The sequence below is a fragment of the Brachyhypopomus gauderio genome, chromosome 1 (genome assembly GCF_052324685.1).
Source record: "Brachyhypopomus gauderio isolate BG-103 chromosome 1, BGAUD_0.2, whole genome shotgun sequence".
Classification (NCBI taxonomy): domain Eukaryota; kingdom Metazoa; phylum Chordata; class Actinopteri; order Gymnotiformes; family Hypopomidae; genus Brachyhypopomus; species Brachyhypopomus gauderio.
This window is the reverse complement of record NC_135211.1, coordinates 15,204,446-15,226,236: the sequence shown is the minus strand read 5'-3', so window position 1 is coordinate 15,226,236 and position 21,791 is coordinate 15,204,446. Positions and strand designations below refer to the sequence as shown.

The 21,791-nt window shown below is 51.5% G+C and overlaps 1 protein-coding gene across 1 annotated transcript in view; it reads left to right on the top strand.

The window, feature by feature from the left end:
• The window catches only part of lgr4 (leucine-rich repeat containing G protein-coupled receptor 4), a 39,851-nt gene that overhangs the window by 9,475 nt on the left and 8,585 nt on the right, over window positions 1–21,791 (top strand). The window contains exons 2-7 of the mRNA XM_076998760.1: window positions 6,961–7,032; window positions 13,341–13,412; window positions 14,845–14,916; window positions 18,616–18,831; window positions 19,779–19,850; window positions 21,254–21,322. Of these exons, the coding sequence (XP_076854875.1) occupies window positions 6,961–7,032; window positions 13,341–13,412; window positions 14,845–14,916; window positions 18,616–18,831; window positions 19,779–19,850; window positions 21,254–21,322 (573 nt within the window). The remainder of the gene's footprint in view (window positions 1–6,960; window positions 7,033–13,340; window positions 13,413–14,844; window positions 14,917–18,615; window positions 18,832–19,778; window positions 19,851–21,253; window positions 21,323–21,791) is intronic.

Here is a 21,791-nt window from a genome sequence, read left to right as displayed (position 1 = left end):
TAAATCTAACCACTTTGCTGTGGTGCATTCTCCTTTTCTTCCTCCCTCCCTCTCTCTCTCTCTCTCTTGTTCTTGCCCCCACTCACTCACTCACTCACTCTCTTTCTCATTTTACTCGGTCTTCCCTCGGTCACCATACTTTCAATGACACTTTTGTTCTTGGGAAGCAAAGGTGAAAGCACCTAGCCATCTCTCTATTTCTCTCTCTCTCTCTCTCTCTCTCTCTCTAACTCACTCACTCATGCACTCCTTCCAAGTCCCTCAGTTTGCAGTAGAGCTCTGTCTGAGGGGCTCCACTCTCTGTCTGAGGAGTTCTCTTCAGTAGGTATTCCCTCTATTCAGTAGGTATTCCCTGCTCACCTCTGCTTTCCTTCTCTCCATCAGAGGCTTAGCTAGCACTCTCTCTCTCTCTATCTCTCTCTCTCTCATTCTTTCTTTCTCCCTTTCTGTTTTCTTCTCTACATTCTAAATATCTTGGTACTTCTGTCTTTTCCATCACTCTCTTTGCAATGTAAGCTTTTGTTTAACATCAGCTACCCCCCCCCCCCCCCTCTCTCTCTCTCTCACCCTCCCTCCCCCCTTATAGACGGGGCACACTCACTCTGCCTGGGTGTGTTTGTGAGCTTACCCTGCCACACCACTGAGGTACCTGGTCCTCTTCGCTCTCCTTGGCCTCTGGTTCTCTCTGGGCGTATAAAGCTGCCACTGTTTATACATGCGTCTGTGGCCATTTCCCCCTCCCCCTCCCCCCCAAAGGGGAAAAAAGCAAGCAAATATGTAGGCGTCTGTGCTCAGATACCTTTGACCCATGGCTGGGGTTTTATTGCCAGAGGGCCAGGTAGAGTTTGAGGTTTAGACACCTCCTGGTTTATAAGCGCAGCAGCTGGAGAAGACGTGGAAGCCCCAGCTCTTCCTCGCACCGGGCCCATCCATTACCTCTGCGGGGCCGACAGGACCGTTCTGACTTTTGCCTCTGAATAGCGAATTTGTCCCCCCTGCTGTGAAGCATCATGGGATCTTCCATGTCTGTTTGGATTTGTTTAGTCAAGGAGAGTTCCAGATCTCATGGTCATCCCGGCCATGCGGAAATTTTTACTGCATGAAAGTCTCTGGCCTCAGGGAAGACAGACTTTGACTGTTTGCAAGGATGTCTTTGTCCTGACAGGTTCTCCACATCCAGTTGTTCTTCTCTTCAGCTTTTCTAAATGGTGTGGAGTAAAGTAGAACGACTTGATCTTTTCTTCAGTGAGCTAGAGGCGAAGGGGTGGAACATGATGGTGGTTGAGGGGGGTGACATCATGGTTTCTTAGTGACAGGTCCTGGCTGTTGCAGTGTTTTGGGTTAGCCAGCCGTACTGTGTGTTGTGTGGTGACAATAATGCTGCCTTGGGGTAGGCCCATGGCCCCGGGGCGAACGGGCTCCTGATTCCTGGTGGCAGGTCCTGCTTTGAAGCACACCAACTCCAGCTTCATTGTACCTGCTTTTTCCTCTGCACACACCTGTCAGTGCCCGGCTCGACTCCTCCAGCGAGCTGTCAGCCATTGGCAGCAGCACGGAAACACCCCGCCTGCCTGTCTTCGCGTTTCGGGCGCAGAGCCAACAGCAGAACGGGGGCGAGCCCGTGCACGTAGTACGTCCCCGGAACAGACCTGGAGCGCCCGGGCCGCTAGAGCTGGGACGGAGCACGCGGTTCGAAGGGACCCGGCGGGGCTGGTCCGCGGGGGGGGGGCTATACGCAGAGGCGGAGCGTCTGGGGCTAGCCTCAGGAGAGTCACGGCCAGGCCGACGGCAGCCTGGACAGCGGGCGGGTCAGGACGCGGGAGGACGGGCGGGACGGTATTCAGGATGGCACTGGTAACAGTTCAGGCAGCAGTGTGGAGCAGGAACCACTGAGCGGGACTGTTGTAAACAGCATAACCGTGTAGCTCATTGACTAGAATGCTTCTTGAGGTTGGCAGGGGAAATGGCAGTTTAGTGGTTTTAAACGGAGGATTTGATTTTTACAGTAGCTACTTTAGCCAAATGCCTCTTTTCCGCTTCTCTTTCTTCCTTTCTTTCTTGCTCTCCCTCTTTCTGTCAAGCGGGAAAACCTGCAGGAGTGCGTGAGGGCTCTGTCGAGACTTGACGCATCCTTGGGCGAACAGACGGATTGTCTTTCCGTCTGTGTGTGTGCTTCGGCTGTGTGTTCTTTGCACTCGGACACGGCCCGTCTGTAGCGCTCCGGGTGGTCCCTGTTTATTCCACAAAGGTAGTCATTTACAGATAAGGCCCTTGCCACACTATCATTATGTGTGGAGCCCCAAGCCACCCTGAGACGCCCAGAGGCATCGTTCAGACACACACTGCCGTACAGCTGTTGGGATTTGCTCCACTAATACAGGATGTTGTTTGTTATGCGTTTAAGGCCTTTTGGCAAGAGGGCAGCTCATTTTGAACGGAGGACTCGGAAGACCTGGCCACAGTGCCAGCGCCGTGCTGGCGTGTCTGTTGCGTGTCCTCGGGCTTTCAACGCTGCTTTCTTCATAAGGACGTGGCAGTTTTTATTCTGTCTAGCCGTTTTGTTGTTGTGTTGTTTTTTTTTTTTTTCTTTTCTTTCCTCCTTCAGACAGGCAATAATTCTTCCTCTGATGAAATTCGACAGCTCACAACGGTTTCGCAACGGCTCTATCTCCGTCACGTACGGTCGGTTGGTGTGGTTAGGTCTCCACGGCCGCGTGTGCCTTCGGGCAGCGACTGACGAGTGGGCGTAATCAGCGCGCTTCAGTGTGTGACACGTGCACATCGGGTCATGCTGGACGTGGCATTCTGCGCTGATAGACGCTTAAAAATGGAAAACAAATTGTGTGGAGTTTGTTTGGCCGTGATTATTAGTCATGATTGTTACTGGCAATCAGGTTTTGTGCTTAACTGACCTTGTCGGTGGACCTATGGTGGAGTGTCACAGAGCCATTAGTGGTACAGACATTGTGGATCTGATGACAACAGGGTAATGTCTCAGGCTGGCGAATATGGAGTTGGGTGGAGGGGATGGAGGGGATGGAGGTGGTGCTGCATAGTGGAATCCAGGAGCAACCCCTGCCTGCTTGGTCGTCTGTCCCTCTCTGCTGTGACTCTGCAGTGGCCCCAAGCCCCTGATGAGGAAAACTGCTTTAGAGGCCCCACAATCACATTCACAGACCCACACACACGTGCATGCACACGCATACACACACACACACACACACACACACACACACACACACACACACACACACACACACACACACACACACACACACACACACACACGCGTGTACACAATCTAGACGCACACATCCCTCTCATCCTGCCCCTAGGCACCTCAGCCAACAACAGAGTAAGAGCGATAGCAGCTGGGCCGGGGGCTGCGGGCATGGATATGTGTGTGTGTGTGTGTGTGTGTGTGTGTGTGTGTGTGTGTGTGTGTGTGTGTGTGTGTGTGTGAGGGAGTGGGGGAGGCCTGTCAGTGATACATAATGTATCCAGTAGACCACCGGGGTGCTGCACAAATAGGGGCCCAGGAACACCACCAAGAGAGAGAGGTGGGAGGCAGGAGGTGGTGGGGGAGGTGGGGGGCGGGGGGGTGGGGTGGAGGCTGGGGGGATAGGGGAGAAAAAGAGGACTGGTGCTACACGCTCCATTGAAAACAGCTCGAAGGGAAATCGCAGACCTGTGGATGAAGAAAAGGATAGAGAGACAGGACAGAGAGACAGGACAGAGAGAAAGGACAGAGAGACAGGACAGAGAGAAAGGATAGAGAGACAGGACAGAGAGAAAGGACAGAGAGACAGGACAGAGAGAAAGGATAGAGAGACAGGACAGAGAGAAAGGACAGAGAGACAGGACAGAGAGAAAGGACAGGGGTCACAGCTCCCGAGCGGGGGATGGGGAGGCCCCTTTCAGCAGCCCATTTTTCTGTGTGCGTGTGCATGTCCGTGTGTGCGTGTGCATGTCTGTGTGTGCGTGTGCATGTCCGTGTGTGTGCGTCTGTGTGTGTGTGTGTGTGTGCGTGTGTGTGTGTGTGTGTGTGTGTGTGTGTGTGTGTGTGTGTGTGTGTGTGTGTGTGTGCGTACATCGGTAGTGGGGGGGTAATATGAGACCAGAGGCCCTTGTGCACATATAGACTTTCAGAACTGGCCCTAAAATCCAAGATGGCAGAGGCTCCCTTCACTGGCTCTGCTCTGTTTTTGTCTGTTTTTTTTTCTCCCTCTTCCTTTTGGGGGGGGGGGGGGGGGGGGGGGGGGGGGGTTATGCGGCTCATTAGCTGTCGTAGGAAGTTTGTTCAGCCCTGTTGTGGCCCGTTTCCACGCCGACCGCATGGGGCCGCACGGCTGGAGTTAAAGAATGGATTCCTAATCAAGATATGGGTCCCAGCAGCGCACAGCACCTCTGAGACCAGTGCACCCTCATCCTGCCCTGGGCAAGACCGAATACACAGGAAGCCAACCCAGAATCATACCCTTGTGTGGCGGCTGCACAAAAGCTAATCAGACATTTTTTTAAACAACAACATACAAATCAGTACATTGTCAGTGTAGAATCTGGAATAATAAGAAGCATAACAAATTATGCTTCTTCACGTTTCCTTATGTTTCTCTCTGGGTTGCCATTATTGTCTTACCATTGGTACCTGTTGGGCAGTAAGAGCTCTAACCCATGGGGTTACGCACGGCATATTCCAGGGGGTGAAAGGTGTAGAGTTCAGGTGATTCTGAACTCCACAACCCAGCGTGCTTGAAGGGCACTGCAAAGCAGCCCTTACACAGTCTAAGGGGTTTTATTTTTCCTTACAAAAGAGAAACATGCCCGCAGTGTATTAGCGGCCTTGTGCTGTAGCTCAGGCAGCTGCAGTGTAAGCATCAACCTCGTCAACCTCACTCACTCCTCCAGCTGCTTCCTCCCCTCGCTGGTCGTTTTACAGCCGTTCTGGCTCAGACCTGCGAGGCCGCCATCTCTAATAAACAGCATCGTTGTAATTTAACTTTAATGTACCAGCATTTATTTCGGACCATTTTCCAGGTTTACATACCTACCTTGGACTTCTTCAACCTGTTTGTAAAGCAAGGCAAGTGATCCAGAGAGGGAGACAGTTAGAGGAAGACCAGGGAGAGGGAGACAGATGGAGGAAGACCAGGAAGAGGGAGACAGTTAGAGGATGACCAGGGAGAGGGAGACAGTTAGAGGATGACCAGGGAGAGGGAGACAGATGGAGGAAGATCAGGGAGACGGAGACAGATGGAGGCAGACCAGGTAGACGGAGACAGATGGAGGATGACCAGGGAGAGGGAGACAGTTAGAGGAAGACCAGGGAGAGGGAGACAGATGGAGGAAGACCAGGGTTACAGAGACAGATTGAGGAAGACCAGGGAGAGGGACACAGACGGAGGAAGATCAGGGAGACAGAGACAGAGCAAGGAAAACACTTCTACATTTTTGTCATGCTGCTACATGCTGCGCTTTCTCCAAGCTGTGTTCCTCTCTTCTTAGAGCTTCAGAAAGAGAGAGAGAGAGAGAGAGAGAGGAGAGAGAGAGAGGAGGAGAGGGGGAGAGAGAGAGAGAGAGGAGAGAGAGAGAGAAAGAGAGAGAGAGAGAGAGAGAGAAGAGAAAGAAGGCTTGGGCCTTGGGGCTTTTGTTTGGGGTGTATTTTTGGTATATGAAGACCCTCAAGTGCGGGCTCATCCTCACAGGGTCATGTGATGCACATTAATGAGCAGAGCGAGCTGCTAACAGCCACCCACGCTGCCTGTGCTCCTATGATGTCATACTTGCATGACAAGAGAGCCAAATTATCATTGTACAGTATCACGCACTGGTGATCAGGGCTCCGATAAGCTCTCGTTTAGGATTCCTTTCTATTATTGTAGCGTTCCTCCATCTTTGCGACTGATCTGGAATCAGGCCTTATCTGCGCTCTCAGGCGTGGCAGGCTGGCCGTTTGAACTGCCGGAGCACGAGTGCGGGCTCGGGGACGCTGGCCGGGTTCGACGCAAACGTGATGGCACGGGCGGCGCAGGTGCACGCCCTCGCTATGGGAACGGCCGTAACGGAGATTTGGTGATTCATTGTGGAAGATGAGCAGAAAGTGCAGGTAGGCGTGGCGAAGACGCTTACCGCTCAACAACGGGGACTGCCCAAACGCTACGCCCAAAGTTCACAGACTTGCAGCACCGCTTTGAGAAGATGCTGATCTTGGAAGTCTTCAGTTCGGAAGGCACATGCTTCTGAACCCCACCCTACCCAACCCCACAATACCTGATTACCAGTCTGATTCTTCCTTGAAGTCTAAACAGCAAAACAACCGCACGTAATCTTTTTTTGGGTCTGTTTTAGATTATCATCATATGCTCACATGCCTGTCAAGAGTGTGAAGCCACACATTCACACAGGGAGGGAGGGACCCTTACAATTTTTTTTTTTCAGAATTGTTGTCATCATATGGAGATAACACTTTATTAATCCTCAAAGTGAAATTGGAGTTTTCCATAAGTGTACATGCAAGACAAATATAGAGTACACAATGGGTATGTGAACGCAGTAAATATATAATTGATTCAGAAATACTGCTGTTATGTATGAGTTGCTGCTACAGTGTTATAGTGTTGCTGTACTGTACAGTACTGTACAAAAGAGTGTGAGTGTGCAGAATAAGTAGTAATTCCTTCCTTCTCCCACCCACCGCCCTCCTCTTCATGTGGGGGAGCCTCAATTGACCAAGAACCTCCAGTCCATTCTACAAACAGGCGTTAGCCCTCACGGGGTTATTAAACTCTGCAGAGAAGTGTAATATGAACTGGCTCTGTGCCTTAGTCTGCTGAACTGTGAACAGTAGCCATCTGGAATATGGAAGCATCTGATTGCTAAATGTGTGTGTGTGTGTGTGTGTGTGTGTGTGTGTGTGTGTTGTGTGTGTGTGTGTGTGCGTGTGTGTTTTCCTCTCCACAGTGACCTCAGTATGAACAACATCACAGAGCTGCCTGCGAATGTGTTCCAGAACCTGACATACCTGGAGGAACTGTGAGTCTCCACTGGTGCTTCTCTTCTCCTTCACTCCACTCTTCCTTTGCTCTCTCCCTCGCTACGTTGTCTTATCTCAGACCGTTTTATTCTAGCCACTCGATGGAGGCGGTTATATGTTTAATTTTTGTGTAACAGAAGAGCTGGTCTTTAGCAGTTGTCTAAATATCTGTTTGTGACGATGGGGTCGTGGCGAAGGATGAGACACTGAATCCTCCTTTAGACTGACGTCACTTTTATTTTAAATAGTAATTGCGCAATAGCGCACACGGAACACGTATACACACACACTGAGACGTGTAGACTTTAGACAACGACGAGCACAGGACACTGCGCGAGCGCACATTAAATAGACAGACCACATTAGCCCGTGAGAAGCCAGAGCGTATGCGCTAGCCGCGCGTGAGAAGCCAGAGCGTCTGCACTAGCCACGCGTGAGAAGCCAGAGCATCTGCGCTAGCCGGGCGTGAGAAGCCAGAGCGTCTGCGCTAGCCGGGCGTGAGAAGCCAGAGCGTCTGTGCTAGCCGCGCGTGAGAAGCCAGAGCGTATGCGCTAGCCGCGCGTGAGAAGCCAGAGCGTCTGCACTAGCCACGCGTGAGAAGCCAGAGCATCTGCGCTAGCCGGGCGTGAGAAGCCAGAGCATCTGCGCTAGCCGGGCGTGAGAAGCCAGAGCGTCAGCGCTAGCCGGGTGTGAGAAGTCAGAGCGTATGCGCTAGCCGCGTGTGAGAAGCCAGAGTGTATGCGCTAGCCGCGCATGAGAAGCCAGAGCGTCTGCGCTAGCCAGGCTGGCCAGGCTTCTCCCCCCACTCCTGTTGGCCTTTTCTCTGCCCATTCAGTCACTCGTCACGGGGAACCGCAGATAACATCTGTCTACCTGCTATCAGGTGACGCCGCCAGCCAGCGGCTCCATTGACCGCCTCCTAAAAGCCGGAGCTGATTGTTATTCTTGCTTTGCTTCCCGTCTCTTGCCCGTTCTTTGCTTTTCGTCGATGGGAGTATGTTTTCTTACCCCCGAGCATGTCTGTCAGCCACCCCAATCTCTCCCAAACATGGAGCTCTGTCACATGGCAATTTGCTTCTCAGCGCGTCGCGCCGTGGAATGCAAGGCAGGAAGGAAGAGGGCAAAACAATGGTTTCCGTGACAACTGGAGTTTGGAAGGACGGTTCGGTCGGGGAGCGCGGGTGCTGGATCGGACGGGTTGCGTAGCGGATGTATGTCAGCCAAGAGCGCTGTGCTGACATCGGTTCTGTGCTGGTAATGGTGGGAGAGGATTCCCTAGGCAGACGCCATGCGAGTGATTTGAGACTATGGCAAGTGAAACAGATACAAGAGAAGCATTAAAGTAAAAATGACAGTGGAGAAGAAAGCCCATGCTTACAAGGACCTGCTCCTACATACAAGAGATACGTCTGTCACCGCTAGTCATTAGTGTTGCAATTATGTTGTTACATTGGAGTGTGTGTGTGTGTGTGTGTAGCCGCAGGGTGACTGTGACCCGTGGATGGTGTCTTCCAGGCTGACTTAGGAAGAGTAAAGGACACACCCGCAATAGAGAGGAACATTTTTTACCTAACAGTCACGCAATCCTCCCTCCCTTACACACACACACACACACACACACACACACACACACACACACACACACACACACACACACACACACACACACACACACACACACACACTCACACACCTCCCACTCAAAGTACATTCAGCTCAGTAGATAAACTGTCTGGTACTAATCCTTCCCAAAACTGCGTCTCTCGTAGTAGATAGGTAAGACTGAGTACGTGAGTTTGCCTGTCTATAAATGGCTGCGTTTGTTTCAGTTAGGCAGGCTTTGCAATTATGTGTGTGGATGTTAACATAGTTTCTTATGCATCGTTACAGTAGCTTGTTGCTGTTATGGTATAAAAATCTGCTCATGACTTAAGTTCTATTTTATTTGTTTATTAATTTCAGTACAAACCACTGAACAGTGTTCCTTTCCAGTGATTAGAAGGCCTACTGTCTACCTGTTATTTGTTTCCAGATTCAAATTACTTCCAAGATAACCTAAGGTTCGTTGTTTAGAGAACGAGTGTGTGATACGTTCATAAATACTTTGTTGTGATTATGTTACTACAAATTGTAAGCACGTTTTCATAATGCTTTCTTTTCGTTGGAACATAAGATTGCTGTAATGAATCAAAACCACCACAGGCATCTCATCCGGCATGGCGAGTGTGCACGAGGAACAGTGTGTGGTTGTTTACAGGGCTGCTGATGAATGCTCAGCCTGCTGTGATATCAGGGGCTGTAAAAGGCATCGCGATACTGATTGGCAAACAATATATTGCACAGCCCTGCTGTGGATAGAGTGGCTCTGTTAACACCGAAATTACAGTTTATGTCATTTAAAAAAGGAAGATGCGTTTCTAAGCAGCAGCCCTGCTATGATATTGAAGCCTTTCCTTTCTTCTTCTGGCTAACACGCCTTGCGCACCGAAGTTTCCACGAGAGACCAGCCTGTTATTTTTTTAACTTCTGACTGGGAACGGGCTGGCGCACTAGTTTAGAAATCCTGGAAGAGCAGGTCATAGTTCCCAGCGGGATATGTGCGCTCTGTCCCTCTGCAGCAGCTGGTGGGGGCAGGCCTGTTCCAGTAGGGGGCGCTGTGGGCCCACACCGCTGCCAATCACTGGCCACGCGGCACAGATTACACACGCTCTGGGCAAATAAAGATCAGGCGTGACCACACTGTGCCGAGGCCTGTGTGTGTGTGTGTGTGTGTGTGGGTGTGTGTGTGAGAGTGAGTGTGTGACCTACTGGGTGGTTTTGAGGGACTCGTCCAAACCAGAAGGAGGGAAAGCCTGTGACCTGGAGGGGGGCGTGGCTTCAGCACTCTCCTAGCGCCGCCTGTCTGGAGCCGGACACGCAGGAACACCAGATGCGTTAGCATTCTATATACATTTCCTCCTACACATTTAAACAAACGCTTCCCAGACATCATGGTCATGGAAACTAAGTGTGCAAAGTCCAACCTCTCTCTCTCTCTCTCTCTCTATCTCTATCTCTCTCTCTGTCTGTCTGTCTTTTTGTGTCTATCACTTTGAGAGGAGGGAGAGCTCTCTCTGTCTGATGTTCTCCCTCTCTCCCTGTCTGCGGAGGTCTCTCTCTCTGATTATCTCTCTGAGGTCCACGTCTCTGTCCTTCTCCTTACCTCGTCTCTCCTATCTGTGTGTCTGAGGCCTAGCTAGCTATCGCTTCTCCTCAGGAGTTTCACCCCTCCTTTTTCACTCCTCTTTACCTCTCTACAAGCCATAGCAATTCTCTGTTGCTCAGTTCAGTTCAAGGAAGCAGTTCAATTCTCTCTCTCTCTCTCTATGCTGTCCCCTAGTCTTCGGGGTAGTTCTGTTTTTCCCATTACAATCTCTCTCTCTTTTGCTTGACATTGTGTGTTTTCTCCCTCTCCCTCTCTCCTCATTTCCCTCTCTTCTCCTCTCCCTCCACTTCTCTCTCAACAGGTGGGACTTTGTAGTACTGGCAGAGTTGCACCTGTATGGCCTCTGTGGTCTTTCAGGCTGATAAGCTGCAGCTCTCCCAGTCAAAACGGCCATCCCCTCCATCCCTCCATCTCCTCCATCCCCTCCATCCCCTCCATCCCCTCCATCCCCTCCATCTCCTCCATCCCCCTCCACCCCCTCCATCCCCTCCATCCCCTCCATCCCCTCCATCCCCTCCATCCCCTCCACCCCCTCCACCCCCTCCATCCCCTCCATCCCCTCCACCCCCTCCATCCCCTCCATCCCCTCCATCCCCTCCATCTCCTCCATCCCCTCCATCCCCTCCATCCCCTCCATCCCCTCCACCCCCTCCACCCCCTCCATCCCCTCCATCCCTCCACCCCCTCCACCCCCTCCACCCCCTCCATCCCCTCCATCCCCTCCATCCCTCCACCCCCTCCACCCCTCCATCCCCTCCATCCCCTCCATCTCCTCCATCCCCTCCATCTCCTCCATCCCCTCCACCCCCTCCATCCCCTCCATCTCCTCCATCCCCTCCATCCCCTCCCATCCCCCTCCATCCCCTCCATCTCCTCCATCCCCTCCATCCCCTCCATCTCCTCCACCCCCTCCACCCCCTCCATCCCCTCCATCTCCTCCATCCCCTCCATCTCCTCCATCCCCTCCTTCTCCTCCATCCCCTCCATCCCCTCCATCCCCTCCTTCTCCTCCATCCCCTCCATCCCCTCCATCCCCTCCATCCCCTCCTTCTCCTCCATCCCCTCCATCTCCTCCACCCCCTCCATCCCCTCCATCTCCTCCATTCCCTCCATCCCCTCCTTCTCCTCCATCCCCTCCATCCCCTCCTTCTCCTCCATCCCCTCCATCTCCTCCACCCCCTCCATCCCCTCCTTCTCCTCCATCCCCTCCATCCCCTCCTTCTCCTCCATCCCCTCCATCTCCTCCACCCCTCCATCCCCTCCTTCTCCTCCATCCCCTCCATCCCCTCCTTCTCCTCCATCCCCTCCATCCCCTCCTTCTCCTCCATCTCCTCCATCCCCTCCTTCTCCTCCATCCCCTCCTTCTCCTCCACCTACCAAGTGCTACCCCTTCTATCCAGTCGAGCTCTCTCTGGATCTGGAGCTGCGTGTCCAATGGGAGGAGGCCCCCTGCTGACTTGCTCCCCTTGGCAACAGGCACAGTGGAGGGTGCTGAGGTTCGAAGGCTGCAGCAAGCCTACAACCCCACTGAGCTGTCTGGCACAGGGTTAGGGCTCTAGGGCGCCCCCTACCTGCTCGCACGGAGACTGCAACACGTCTGATTCACTGCGAGTGAGAGAGAGAGAAAATGGAGGGGGAAAATTAATCGCATGTCTGAGATACATAGAGCCAAGTTCTTAGGTTTGGGGTGAAAGGCTCCTCGGTGTGTGGCTTTGGTGAGCAGCTGTGTGTGCTCCCCACAGCACTGATCATCATCAGCGTCATAAGTCAAACCTCGTAACTCCATCTCTGTTGGTTTTTAATTCTTGTAGGCCTCAGACCTTTTACTGTTGCAGAGAGCGGGAGATGAAGGTGGGGGGGAGGAAAGGGAGGAGAAACACTCGGGTCATAAATAAGAGGAGTAATAAACCTCCTCTGGCTGCTTTCAATGAAACTGTAGATCCTCCACCTGGACACACACACACACACACACACACACACACACACACACACACACACACACACACACACTTGTGCTCTTGTTCAAATGAAATATTACAAACATAAGTAATTCCCACCCAAATATGGATACGTCAGCATCATGTTATGGTACAGAGGTCAGAAAGTAAAATGACTTTGTAGTGCTGTGTTTGGACATGCAAATATTATTCACTAAACCGAGCTTTCTCAGGCACCTTTGCCATCATGACGGATCTATGCCGTGTACACATGTGTAACTTCCCTCTGTCCACATGGACTCCGGCTCTGTCTCCGGCCAAAAACGTGCGCATACCTGGTCAGCACATGATACACACACGCGCTCACCCACAAACACACACAAACGTAGGGGAAGTCTCTCATGTAGGGGAGCTGTAGTACTGAGAGAGAAACAATTCCTTTGGTTGCTATGAATAGAAGGTGTTTTGTGTGTGTGTGTGTGTGGTGTGTGTGTGTGTTGTGTGTGTGTGTGTGTGTGTGTGTGTGTTTTGTGTGTCTCTGTGTGTGTTGTATGTGTGTGTGCGCATGCTGTTTGCGGGGTGTAATTAGCTGTCAGCTCCCTGGCTCACACCAAGCCCATTGCCGTGGCGACAGAGCTGTCGCATTCCGCCACCTTGCCGAGTGTCTCGGTCAGCCAATTGGACGCGTCGCTGGTGCGAGTAGAGAAGGCTGTGAGGGAGCAGAGGGGTGTGTGGGGCTTTAGTCACACTGAAACGCTGCAGCCACCACACACACCACACACACTGACAGCAGCTGGCTGATAACGGCCAGGCCAGCTCCACCAGGACCACGGCCATGTGGGACCCTCCACCACCACATCCATCATGTGTTCACCCTGTCTTTCTACAGGCCCTTTTTCATTCCTTCACGCCATCTCTCTCTCTCTCTCTCTCTCTCTCTCTCTCTCTCTCTCTCTCTCTCTCTCTCTCTCTCTCTCTCTCTCTCTCTCTCTCTCCTCTCTCTCTCTCTCTCTCTCTCTCTCTCTCTCTCTCTCTCTCTCTGTTTGTCCCTCCACTGCTGTTAAATTCGGGTTGACAAAAGTTTTTTTAATGTTCTCTCTCTCTCTCTCTCTCTCTCTCTCTCTCTCTCCTCTCTCTCTCTCTCTCTCTCTCCCTCTCTCTCTAGGCGACTGGCAGGCAATGACCTTGTTTTCATCCACCCTGAGGCTCTGTCTGGTCTCCATCAGCTCAAAGTCCTGTAAGCACATAGAAAAACACACCCTCACGCACGAACGTACACATGTGGACGTGACGCGGACTTCACCACACAGCCACGGTGACAGACCCATGGTAGCGAGTGAGACATGTTCCTGTCAGAAGACAGAAGACTGTCTGGCTTGCCAGACTGATTGAAGGCAGCAGGATTACCATATCTCGCTACTCTATAGCAGTGATGACCATCTCTCTCTCTCTCTCTCTCTCTCTCTCTCTCTCTCTCTCTCTCTCACACACACTATCCCACTCTCCCTTTGTTTTTCTCTCTTATCTTTCCCTCTCTCCTATCTCTCTCTGTATCTCTTCATCACTCTCACGCTCTTAGCTTGCTCACTATCCTTCTTATTATGCCTCTCTCTCTCTTTATATCTGTCCTTCTACCTCTTCCTCGTTCTCTCCCCACCTCTCTCTCTCTCTCTCTCTCTCTCTCTCTCAGCTCTGGTATGTGATGGTAGTGATGTAACACCTACAGCTTTGGCACATTTGTGAGCCCAGTTCAAATGCAGCGTATCGGTGGCCTGCTTCACCTTTATTCTACTTTGCATGAAGCTCTCCTTTCCTCTTCCTGCCCTGCTGTGAACTGCATATACACCCTGTTTAACCTGAAGTGTAAAAAGCTCCCAATTACACTTCACTCAAGATGGCTCAACTCCCACAAACGTCTCTGAGAACAAGTCTGAGAACATCCTGTGGGCAAACGTGCTTCTATAGTAACAGCCTTGCTCCTGGAGTACCAAACTGTCTTCTATACTCTATGACGAGAAATTAAAGCTCCATAGAGATTCTGATTGGTCATTCCAGTGGCACCTTTACCTATAACAGCATCTGAGTTTCCTAGACAATCTTTAAGGGAGCTCCATAGACCGCTATAGCCACCATACTGTGTCCCGAGGCTGTTTTGGTTAGAAATTGAGATGCTAGGTAGTCTATGCTAATGACTAGCAGCTGGCATCCTATCCAATTAATTACCATGGGAATCAGGCCCTGTACCGGAGAAGCACAGAAATGGAGCCTGCGGGCTTTCTGCAGATTGATGAATGTTAAGGCTGACAGTAGTCCTGAGAGGCAGTCTCTGTCACGCCCTTCCACCTGGTGCGGCACCCTGAGTCAACCAGTAAGGCGAAGGCAGCAGGATGTGGGTGTGGACCCTCTACGTCCCCTCACTCAGACTCAGTGCCCCCTGGAGGAGGGAGGAGGGTGTGAGGATGGGGAGGGGGTGATTTAGCACACACACACACACACACACACACACACACACACACACACACACACACACACACACACACACACATGCGACAATTTTGACTGAAACAGTGTGAGGTAGTCAAACATTTCTGTGTATATTTTCCTAGCCTACACTTTGATGCGTGTAGAAGTGGACCTGAAATAAGCTGTGTGCTCCGTGTGTTTCCCAGCATGCTGCAGAATAACCAGCTGAAGACCGTTCCTAGCGCGGCCCTCAGGAACCTTCACGCTCTGCAGTCTTTGTAAGTTACACACATGTACACACACACACACACACACACACACACACACATGTACTACATGTACACACATACACAGTGTATGTTTAAAATGTCTAGAATTCTTTATTAAGAAACATGTTCCATATATCTACCCATAAAGGGTAATTACTCTTTTACTGAAGTGTGAGTGTGTGGTGATTGTGTGTGTGAGAGAGAGAGGGAGGGAGGGAGAGAGAGTGTGTGTGCATGTACACACATTCAGCTATGAGAGCTGGTCCAGCTGTGTGTTTGGAAAAAACTGCTCATAACCGTTATCACTTGGGCAGACACCTCCTCCCTTCTGTTCTTTGAAATTTAATTTATCTATTTATTTTTAAAAAAGCATCTGGGTCACCGCACTGGACCTGTAATATGCGCTGGCACGGTCATCCTGGACTTGGACCAGAACACTCTGAGCTATCTGTCAGTCAACATGCCTTCTGCCCTGAAGGCCCAACCGGGAGGGGGGTTGCAGGAGAGAGACACACAGGCGACAAGGGATTTGTAGTTTCAGAGAGAAGGGAGAGAGACTGGCAGTCTCCCATGAATGTGTCCCTCACCATCTCACCTCCACCATCTCACCTCCACCATCTCACCTCCACCATCTCACCTCCACCATCTCACCTCCACCATCTCACCTCCACCCCTCACCTCCACCATCTCACCTCCACCATCTCACCTCCACCATCTCACCTCCACCCCTCACCTCCACCCCTCACCTCCACCATCTCACCTCCACCATCTCACCTCCACCCCTCACCTCCACCCCTCACCTCCACCATCTCACCTCCACCATCTCACCTCCACCCCTCACCTCCACCATCTCACCTCCACCCCTCACCTCCACCATCTCACCTCCACCCCTCACCTCCACCATCTCACCTCCACCATCTCACCTCCACCATCTCACCTCCACCATCTCACCTCCACCCCTCACCTCCACCCCTCACCTCCACCATCTCACCTCCACCATCTCACCTCCACCCCTCACCTCCACCATCTCACCTCCACCCCTCACCGTGGGCTGGTTACACTAGTCAGAGGGCTGTCAGTACAGCCCAGGGACACTCACAGTGAACATGCTCAGAAAGGGTTGGAAAACAAAGCACACCACATGGCCCCAGTCTCTCTCTCTCTCTCTCTCTCTCTCTCTCTCTCTCTCTCTCCCTATTCCTCCCTACATCATAGCCTCATCGCAGGACTACCAGGAGAGCTTTTTGGTCCATTCAAGTAGAGGTTGTGTTCCTGGTTCCTGGTGGTGTGAACTGTGTGCCCATCTCCATAGCTGAATTCACGGCAACTGCACACTCGTGTGCTGCCTTTGGAGATGCTAAAGGAATCGTAGCCTAATTAGGAGTTAATTACACCTCAGACCATTTACAAGGAGTTAATCATACCTCGGGTCATATAGTGTGTCGGCTAAAGTGTTAGCCATTAGCGTAGCAGAGAATGTAAACAGAATATGTCCGCAGTTATTTTTTGTCTGTTTTATGAAACTAAGTAATCTGTGACTGTGTGCGTGTTTACGTTTGTGTGCGCATCTGTGTGCGTGTGCGCCCATGCGTGCATGTGTGTGTGTGTGTGTGTGTGTGTGTGTGTGTGTGTGTGTGTGTGTGTGTGTGTGTGTGTGTGTGTGTGTGTGTTTGCGTGCTAAAGACTAAGTTCAGGGCATGTCTGTATCTGCCTTCAGCTTGAGTTGACTGTATGTCCTCTTGAGTAGAGCCACACTAATGCGACAGGGAGTAATTCCTTCTTCCACAGCCGCCCCGTGGAGGGTAGAGTGATCCCTAAGACCGCTGCAGTGCGCTGCCGTAGCCCGGCTCATTGGACCAGTAGTTGTGCTGATGTGGGCTTGGGAAAGACGGAGGCTGGAGTTTTCAGAGCAGGTGTTACTTACACCTTGTTATCTGTCAGACGCTGCTATATTTGACTACCGTTGCAGACCAGACTGTTGTGTCTGTGTCTGTGTGTATTTGGTGCCCATGTAAAAAACTGAACTTTCAATAAAAAAAGATACGATTTCCGATTTGCTCGATTTGTGGTTGTGGTTAGGGTTTTGTTACGAGACATATTTATGCAGTTGTATGGGGAAATCCCACTCTTAAAAGCACGTGTGTTTAGCTGCTCATTAGTGTCTGTTGCTGTGTTAATGTCCACATAATGAACGTATGTTGGTCCACCTGAGTCTTCTGGGTGTAAGACGTCTTCATTAGGACTGGAGCTCTCCAGAACTCCACACGGAACACTCCAGAACTCCACACAGAACACTCCAGAACTCCACACAGAACATTCCAGAACTCCACACGGAACACTCCAGAACTCCACACGGACCTTCAGACCTTCCGGGCCGCGACTGCTACCTCTGACTTGTTTTTTTTTTTTTCCGTTGTTTTTTCTGCTCAAGCTCCGCAATCTTTACAGCTCGATCCTGCTCTGCCATTCATGAACAGGATGTCTCCCCCGCCCCCTACCACCCCCTCGCCTCCCTGTGATTGGCTCCCGTGGCAGGGTAGTGGAGTGGCCATGCTGAGAGAGGGGCTAAGCCTGCGTCCCCAGGGCTGGTGCTGACCACACATTAAAGCCTCGCTCTGTCTTCAGCAGCACCTGGATCACACATCCGTACCTGTGGAACCCAGGCCGCCCCGACGCTGGCGCTCCCGGGTCAGAGGAAGCCGGCGACGGTTGCGAGGGGGGGGCCATTTATTACCCTTGTCCTGTGCAAAGGATTTATCAGCAGTGTGAAATTCTCCGCGTGGCTACCGCCTTAAACGCATTTCTCTTCCTCTCAACACATTCCTCACCTCTTAGCTCACAGCACGTACAGACCATCTGCCGGTAAAAGTGCCTATAGCGACTCGGATCGTTTTTAAAGTGTCTGCAGTTTTTGACAGAACTCGGTGTGTTTTGGCGCCTTGCCCTCGTGGGGGCCCGCGAGGTGCGGCCCTTGTTTAGTAAGCCCTGAACACACCTGGACTCTCCGTGGGCGGGTCAGGAGGGGGCGGGGCAGACCGTGTCCCTGAACTCATCGTCATGATCTGCGTTTTATGGGATGGCGCTGTGCTGGGCGGCAGTGTGTTCTGCAGCCGACAGGACTCAGCCGAGCCTATAGGATACACTCGCAGGACTGAACACGCATGCCTCACCCATGGAACACGCACAAAAATGAACTCCAGAGACTCTTGCTCAGTAGGTGTAAATCTGTCCCCAGACAAACACTGGTGATTACAGCGCATATTTCTGAATTGCTGTCAAGTCAGCACTTCAGTGTTTTGATTGGATCAGTCTCTCTCTCTCTCTCTCTCTCTCTCTCTCTCTCTCTCTCTCTCTCTCTCCCACTCCCTCCCTCTCTCTCTCAAGTTGATAGCTGTTGCCAAAGCAGCTATCAAGAGACACCTAAAGATAAACATAACAGATAAGAGAGAGACAATATAATAGGCTGCAATAGAGCACTAGAAATTATATAATTTAAAGAGTTATTACTGATCAATGAAGGAAAAGGAAAGAGTCAAGACTATTTCTAAATATGTAATAATCGATAAATGTTTGTTTCTCCCTCAGGATGTGACAGGCTGACACACATTGTGCTGTGTGTATGATCAGTTCATTCTTCTCTCTTAATATGTACGGCTGTGTCTCGGTCTAATTTTGTTGTTGTTATTTTGTTTGTCGTCGTCCCCCCAGACGCCTTGACGCCAACCGCATCACCGAGGTGCCCCCAGGCAGCTTCGATGGCCTGCAGCAGCTGCGTCACCTCTGGCTGGACGACAACGACCTGAGCGAAGTTCCCGTGGGCCCCCTGCAGCGCCAGGGGAACCTGCAGGCTCTGACGCTGGCGCTGAACCGCATCAGTCACGTCCCCGACGGCGCCTTCGCAAACCTCTCGGGCCTCGTCGTCTTGTGAGTGGCCCTCGGCCCTGACCTAAACCCCGCCCCCTGCAACATTAGCTCCCACCACCACCAACACGTCTCACCAAATACCCCCGGACGAGAGCGTGATTAGAGGGGCCCTAACGGACCCCCTTTTGGGGGGGGGGTTGTGACATAATAGTTGATGCTACTAGCCGGATGAGTTGGGTAAATGAGGATATATATATTGCAGTTGTGGCCCGCTCCTCCACCCACCTGTAAGGACCCCCACCCTCATTCCTGATTCCCTGACTGTGTGGCCTTTATCACACGCTGGCTAAACCCATCAGCCTCCTGCACAAATATGGACCTTGGGTTGCTTGTAGAACACACACAAGCACACGTACACACACCTGCATGCATGCCCACCCACACCCACACACACACACACACACACACACACACACACACACACAAACACACACACACACACACACAGGGAGAATCCAGAATGCAGCGAAGCGTTGACAATTTGAAGCAAGAAACCCAAGTCTGTTTCTCTGTATTTGCCTCTCTGGAAGCTTCTCCTTGGGTCTGATTTACCAATTACATTCCTGCTGCTGGAAAATATTTGCCTAAGGAGTGGAGGCCAATTAATCCGTTAAGTAGGCTGAGCAAATAGGCACGCACGCTGCATCGCTGATGAGTTCTCCGCTCGGAGACATCCCGAACACACTTCTCTTAGGACTGTGATGAACCACGCGCCTTTTCAAATGACTGGAAAATTACAGGAGGACAGATGGTCTCAAAGGTGATAAATCCTTGAGAACTCTTGTCTGTTACGCTCCGTGCTTGTGGTCATTTGCGTTTGTGTCAGGCATTAATGTCAATTTGGTAGGATAGCAGGATGAGCTCTGAAAGGGTGATAGTGACCTCTGAAAGGGCACAAATGACCTCTGACCTTTGAATGATGAGCCACTCTGCTCGACTTCCTTTAGGCACCTGCACAATAACAGGATCCAGGAGATGGGGAAGAACTGCTTCAACGGCCTGGACAACTTAGAGACTCTGTGAGTTCCCCCTTCGTGCCCCAATATTTAGTACACTGAGACAATCTGGATTATTGGGGCAGAGAATGTGTGTGTGTGTGTGTGTGGGGGGGGGTATGTATGAGGGGGTGTATATGCACAATATTCAGTTTTGCTGCTGCTTCTCTGGCACCCTCTACAGGCAGGTCTGGGAAGGTTACAGCCCATGGTGGAGTCCCAGCCAATCAGTGATTCAGAATGCATAGCTTTATAGATATGTACAGAGGCGTTCCCAGAGTGCCAGCCTCTCACTGGGCTCCATATAAGCCGTGATTTATCGTCCTTTTTAAAAGCACCGTGTCACTCTCAGTTTACTTCCAACCAGCCAATAGGCCGCCATTTGTGTACGTTTCTCTTCATGCTACTAGTTCTGTGTACATGAGGCAAAAAGTATGTTTACATTAATCCAGAGTTTAGTTACCCTAGCATGTAGCCGCTGGCACCGGATTCCCTCCCTGTCACCGTGGCCGCATCCTCTTCCGAGAAGACCGAGGGCCTCCGGTCGTCCCTCCCTGCTCACGTCCGTGTAGGAGAACGGCCATGGTGCCGAGGGCCACGGAACTGTCTGCTCATTAATGTGAGGAGTGGACACTGCTAATGAAGAACATAGGAAGCTTGTTTAAAAGCCCCAGCTGGACCTCTTCCCCCACCACACATCTATCTCTCCCTCCCTCCGTCTCTCTCTCTCCCTCCCTCTTTCCCTCTCCCCCACAGCAAGTGGAGGAAGAGGCGAGGAGAAGGAGAAGGCAGATAGCCATCTCTGACTTGGCTTTATTTACTCTGGACGCAATTAGGACAGGAAGCGGACACGCCAACGTCCTCTGTCCCCTGGGGGGAGGGCACTGAGTCGGGACGGGGGCATAGATGCAGGAGGGTATCGGGTGGCGGCTAAGACGAGCAACAAACCGAGTGAGCAGCCGATCTGATGTCTTCCACTAAATCCTTTGCCGGACAGGAGGCCATATACATGGCTGGAGGTTTACTTCTTTTCCTTTGAGACAGCCGAACGTGGCCACAGATTAGTAGGTGTCCATCTTGAAGAGGAGCTAAACTCTGTTTCAATCAGTGCCACCCCAAGTCAACGACAAGCTCCTGTACGTGACCCTGTAATTCTGTGGTTAGGGAGTGCCGTGGTGTCCCTGCTGCGTGATACACTGGTTGGCTCTTCACAAGGCACAAACACCTTACTGACCCCAGAAGGGATCTTCAGCAAGGCAGGACCTGCTTTGTATTTGAATCCTCACTGGTGCGGTGCTGAGATGGCACACCGGTCTCAGCTGCTGGGCTGATTTAGCTGGGCCTGTTGCAGGGGGGTGGGTGACAACAGCAGAAGGATTGGACTTTTCTCTTATTGTATCATTACACTTTTCTTTCCCTCTTTTCAGAGACCTCAACTTTAACAACTTGAAAAGTTTCCCAGAGGCCATCCAGACTTTACCCAAACTGAAGGAGCTGTGAGTAGTGACAGCAGTCTTTATTTACCCTTTCTTCATTACTCTCTCTCTCTCTCTCTCTCTCTCTCTCTCTCCCTTTCTCTTTCTCATCTCTCTAGTCTCTCACTCTCTTTACCCCTCCCTTTCCTTCTCTCTCTCTGTCTCTATCCCTCCCTCTTTCCTTCTCTCTCTCTCTCTCCTCATGTGATTCTGGAGGAAGTTGTGTAGGTGAGCGGTTAGCCCCATTACCTGCTAGATCAAAGGAAATCAGATTTTCTCTGCCTCCTTCTGTCAAGAGACAAAAGAAAGCGAAACAGAAGTGAGAACCAGGTGTGAGCTCACCCAGGCCAGGTGCACAAGCTCCTCCCACTCCTATCCAACCTGTCAATCAGCATGAAAGAAAGGGGGCAGGAGAAAACACTCTGCAGTGTTTCACATATCTTGCTCCTGGAGTCACCACTCCACCGTGTGTGTGTGTGTGTGTGTGTGT